This window comes from Manihot esculenta, chromosome 16 (assembly GCF_001659605.2).
Source record: "Manihot esculenta cultivar AM560-2 chromosome 16, M.esculenta_v8, whole genome shotgun sequence".
Lineage (NCBI taxonomy): Eukaryota > Viridiplantae > Streptophyta > Magnoliopsida > Malpighiales > Euphorbiaceae > Manihot > Manihot esculenta.
Genome location: NC_035176.2, coordinates 121,158 through 126,476, shown reverse-complemented (window position 1 = coordinate 126,476; position 5,319 = coordinate 121,158). Strand labels below are relative to the sequence as shown.

Below are 5,319 nucleotides of genomic sequence, written 5' to 3'. Positions count from 1 at the left end.
AGGAGTCAAAGGCCAAGTCAAATTAGGATTCCAGCTCCAAAAAGGATTAAACTAGGGATTCTCACTTATAAAAAGGGCAGAAATCAGCAACATTGAGCATGCACTTTTTGGCAGCAACACCAGCAACGCCTCACTTTCTTTTCTTCTTCCTTTTCTCTTTTATGAGTTCTTTGTCCACCATGAGTGGCTAAAAACTTTTTTCTCTAGTTGAAGTGGGGGAAATTTCAGTTTTGTTAAGAATTGGGAGATTTGAAACTCCATTGTTAAACTTCTATTTTTCAATATTTATGCAACTTGTTCTTCATGTTATTATTGCCTTGCTATTAGAATTAATAAGGGCCCATTGCTTTTAATTGCATAAGCAATATATTATTAGTTTGAATGATTTAGGTCCGTAATTGCTTAGATTATTTGAACACAAGTAACAATTGGTTGTTGATCTAACTTAATCACGCGGTTGGCAATGTTAGAATTAGGTTTCTCTAATTCTTAAAGCAATTAACAGTTGAAAAGTGAAGAACCCCAAGAACGTTCCTTGACAACTTGTTAACTAGTGTTTGATTGGCGAACATTTCCTAATCAAACTAAACTTAAGGAGGAATTTAGTTGTGAGGAGCGTTTTCCATAACCTAAACTAATTTATTGAAATAAATAGAAGAATTAAAGTATCAATGATCAATTTCAAATTGAAACGAATCCTATACTTCAACTAGAGTTTTTTTTATTATTGATTTACTCATCTTTTAATCATTACTTTCTTTATTACTTTAGTTTTAATCTTGGTTCATCATCATCAAAAACAACCCCCTTCATTTTATTTCTATTATTGATTGGCCCAAGTCATTGTTAGGAAAGTGCTTAGTGTCAAATTCCTATGATTCGACCATATTACTACTATCTACGATTTTTAATTGTTGATTACTAATAGGTTTATTTTTAACGGTTTTGACAACCGCTATCAGCTCCGTTGATCTTCTTTCGGCGAATTAGACTAGGCAATAGACGGCTGAAAAGGGGGTGAGGAACATATCTCAGGTATAATAGGAACCGCAATCAACTCAACTGACTCCAAGGTTTTCTCTTCCAGCATCACAAATCGAGAACCAAAAGGAGGGGGCTTAGTTACAATTGAAGCATCTGCCTTACTCTTATACTGACTACCATTATTATCAACTCGTTTTTCTAAAAATACTCCACTAAATTCTGTTGTCCCATTAGATTTTTGACAATCATTCAGGATCCAAACCTATGCACCACCTTAGAGGCAATTTCCACTGGGGCCTCCGTATGTAAATCACTAACAGCCACCTATAAGCTATTATACATGAAATTACCGATCTTATATGATATAAAAATAGTTATAGTTTTAACAAAAAAATAAATATTCTCAAAATATGGATTTATATTGTAATTTCCTTCTTTGACTCTACGGTTTTTTTTTTCTTCTCTCCCTTCAAAAAATAATATTGTTTAATTTGTCTCAGCTAGATTATTATAGCTGAATGGATCTATTAGACCCCGCACCGCTCTTACTTTTCCCTCCCCATCCCAATATATAAACGCACAAATCAATGCGCCCCTGTCTTGTATCCAACAGCATACTCAACTAATTTTCTCCAAAGCCACTCAACCCGCTTAGTTTTTCTCCTTTTTCTTTCCATTACAATCGTAGTTGAGCTAACAGCCCAACACATACTTGTGAAATATCTCTCTCATGGCCAACCCACACTTGCTGTTTGCACTCCTGCTTTTTGTCGTCCTCGCATGTCCATCGAATCAGCAACAACACCAAAAGAAGATGAACACCATTGATCTTACAGCACTGGCAGCCATAAAGGACAGCCTCACAGATATTCCTGGCACAAATTTCTTCTCCACCTGGGACTTTGCGTCCCCGGATCCCTGCTCCACATTCTCTGGTATCACTTGCTCTCTCAACCGAGTCACTGCTCTCACTCTAGGCACCGGCCTCTCTGACTCACCGGGACTCGCTGGTTCACTCTCCCCCTCCCTCTCCAACCTCACTGAGTTAACCCAACTAGTCCTGTACCAGGGCCTTGTTACTGGCCCCATCCCTCCCCAACTGGGTGAACTCCGGAACCTGCGGGTCATCTCCTTAACGAACAACAGGTTAACCGGTCCAGTACCTAGCTCACTATCATCGCTCCTCAATTTGCATACACTCGATCTGAGTTACAACCAACTCACCGGGTCAATACCACCTGGTCTTTTCACAGGTCTAAGAGAGTTAAAGGTGGTTATCGTGGCCTGGAATTCCTTGTCCGGAGAGTTACCGAGAAGGATATCAACTCCATTACTGCATTTGGATTTGAAAAGCAACAAATTAGGAGGGATATTACCGTTAAAGATGCCGTCATCGCTCCGTTACCTGTCGGTGTCGAGAAACAAGATGTGGGGGCCACTCAACGGGCTAAAGTCTCTCTCAGAATTAGTTTACCTCGACCTAAGCATGAACCAATTCAATGGGCCCATCCCTCCATCCGTGTTCCGCCCTTCACTCGCTTCATTGCTACTGCAACGGAACAATTTATCCGGTGGGGTCCCGTCTCGCCTGGTGGACCCACCATCTTACGGTGAAGGATCCATCGTGGACTTGAGTCACAACTTCTTGAGCGGAGAATTATCTCCAGTTTTGGCTGGGGTGGAGAGTTTATTCTTGAATAACAACCTTTGGATGGGGAAGGTGCCCAAGGAATACGTGGACAGCATCTGCCGCGGCAGCACCAAAACATTGTACTTGCAACATAATTATATAGTGGAGTTTTCGTTGGAACCTGGACTGGCATTGCCTGATACGGCGTCGTTGTGCTTGTCTTACAATTGCATGGTTCCGCCAATAGGGCCCACGGCCTGCCCCGCCAGTGCTGGCGGAGAGCTTTCTAGGCCTGAGGCGCAATGCGCGGCATTCAACCACAAGCATTAAACCTTAATTATAATCGCACCGCACAATGACTGAATGCTTTAAATATGCGTCATGCCCATAGCTTTTATTTATAGGACTAGTTCATTTACTTTAGGAATTTCCGCTAATCCATACATCAACTTTTTCTCCTTCCTTGTTTATAAAATTCCCTCCTTTTAAATTATACGAATATTTTCTTCTATTGCATTTTTTTTTCTATTGTCTATTTATACTCGTAATATGTATTTATTAATTCTATGCATGTAAAACCTTAAATTTCATATTAATTAATGAATATATAAACCTTAAAATTAATAAAAATACACGCCATGTAAGAATTCTCTTAAAACATTTATTTTTGGCTCATTCATACAAGAGCCATTTGAATTGATACTGAGTAATGTTGCTGAGATTAAATTGATGATGAGGTCGAAAGGAAACTGCACTGTGATGGACTAGAACCTGCAAAGAAGAAAATATAAGATGGTGGTGGATGTCCACTCAAGTCAGTATCGATGGGTTTAGAGAACGCAAGGAATTGTTTAGAGTTTTAGTATTAGAGAATAACATACTTTTTTCCCTATAATTTTCTCCTTTTATATTGTGAGAGGTAGAGTTGAATATAACATTTTATGATAATTCAGCGATAATGTGACCGTCTGCTTTATAAGAGATATCGCTAACTTATCGAGAGAAATCCTGTAGGTGTAATAAGGATATTGTTGGGCTGTGCTTACTAACAGTAATTTGGTACCGAGACTCTCCCTATTGGGGGATGGGCGAGCCTTGATGATAATCCGGGTGTTATGATATCCGGATTGATGAGTGTTGAAGCCACCAAAAATTGACCCTGTTGCCGGAGAATTGATTTAAATTTACGTATTTTTTTTCATGACCAGGGTTGGACGTAAAGAGAATTTGCTTTACGACCCATAAATTGAATGTACTGCTAAGAACTTGAGAAGACAAGCAAATACGAAGAACCAAGCCTCAAAACCGTCTTCATCTACAACCAGTGAGGAGACAACAACAATCCTGGATCCTGCTGTACAACCAGCTGTAGAGGTGACAGACCCAACCGCAGTAAACACACCAGTTGCTGCACCAGAAGTACCCCACCGAATACCTGCAGTGGGTAAACCAGAGCCAGTAGCAGTTGAATTTGAAGTTGAACACATTAAAGTAAGAGCTCCAATGGCACAAGAGAGGACTTTTCGAAAACTTGCAACCCCCGTGGGTGATCAAGTACAATTGTGCATCACATATCCACCTTTGACAACCCCTTTTGAGCTTAAAACCAGACTAATTCACCTCCTTCCAAAATTTAGAGGTCTGAAAAATGAGGATCCACATAAGTACCTTAAAGAATTTCACATTGTGTGCTCAACAATGAGGCTTCAAGGTATATTTGAATAACATGCTAAGCTAAGAGCCTTTCCCTTCTCCCTTGATGATTTTGCCAAAGATTGGTTGTTCTGCTTGCCACCCAGATCCATTACCTCATAGGTTGGGATGGTGAGGGCTTTCTTGAGTAAATACTTTCCAACTTCAAAAGCCAATACTTTCCAACTTCAAAAGCCATTGGCATCAGGAGGGGAATTAGTGGTATCAAGCAAAAGGACTCTGAAGAATTATATGAATATTGGGAGAGATTCAAACGATTATGCACAAGCTGTCCTCAACATGACATCTCTAACAAATCCCTCATTGAATACTTCTATAGAGGTTTGTTACCTTCAGAAAGGAGATTGATTGATGCAACATGTGGAGGATCGATTGAAGATAAGACACCTCAAGCCATAAGAGGCCTAATCTCCACCATGGCAGCAGCCTCAAAGCAATATGGAGATCAAAGAGAACTGCTGAAGAGAGTTAATGAGGTAAGTACATCCTCCTTAGCCTCGCATATTGCTGATTTAACCTCTGCTGTCCGAAGTTTGGTTGTAAGTCAGGGTCAGCAAGTAAGGCCATGTGGAATCTGTGCCACGGTAGAATATCCAACTGACTTATGTACTTCTCTTCAAGAGGAGGAACAACAAGTCAATGCCATTGGAGGGTTTAATGGCCAGCGAAAATATGACCCCTACCCTAACGCCTACAACCCAAGTTAAAGGGAGCACCTGAATTTCATTTATGGTAGGGCAAATCAATATTAAAATTATCAGTAAAGGAATTTGGCCTAAACAGCTCCTCAAAAATCAGGTGTGCCTCTTGAAGAGACCGTGAAGTCTCTAGCAAACACAGTGCAGAACCTAGAACAATAAATTAATCAAGTTGCCACATCAATGAGTAAGCTAGAGTCACTGGGGAAATTACCTTTTCAAATAGAGATAAACTCAAAACAGAATGCTAGTGCTATAACTTGAGAAATGGGAAGGAGTTGCAAAGTGACAGAC

The 5,319-nt window shown here is 40.1% G+C and overlaps 1 protein-coding gene across 1 annotated transcript; it reads left to right on the top strand.

The window, feature by feature from the left end:
- Positions 1 to 1,557: 1,557 nt before the first annotated feature.
- On the top strand, positions 1,558 to 3,125 carry LOC110603459 (probable inactive leucine-rich repeat receptor kinase XIAO). Its single transcript, XM_021741194.2, has one exon. It carries the CDS (start codon positions 1,715 to 1,717, stop codon positions 2,942 to 2,944), a length of 1,230 nt encoding a protein of 409 aa, XP_021596886.1. The 5' UTR covers positions 1,558 to 1,714; the 3' UTR covers positions 2,945 to 3,125.
- Positions 3,126 to 5,319: the final 2,194 nt, after the last annotated feature.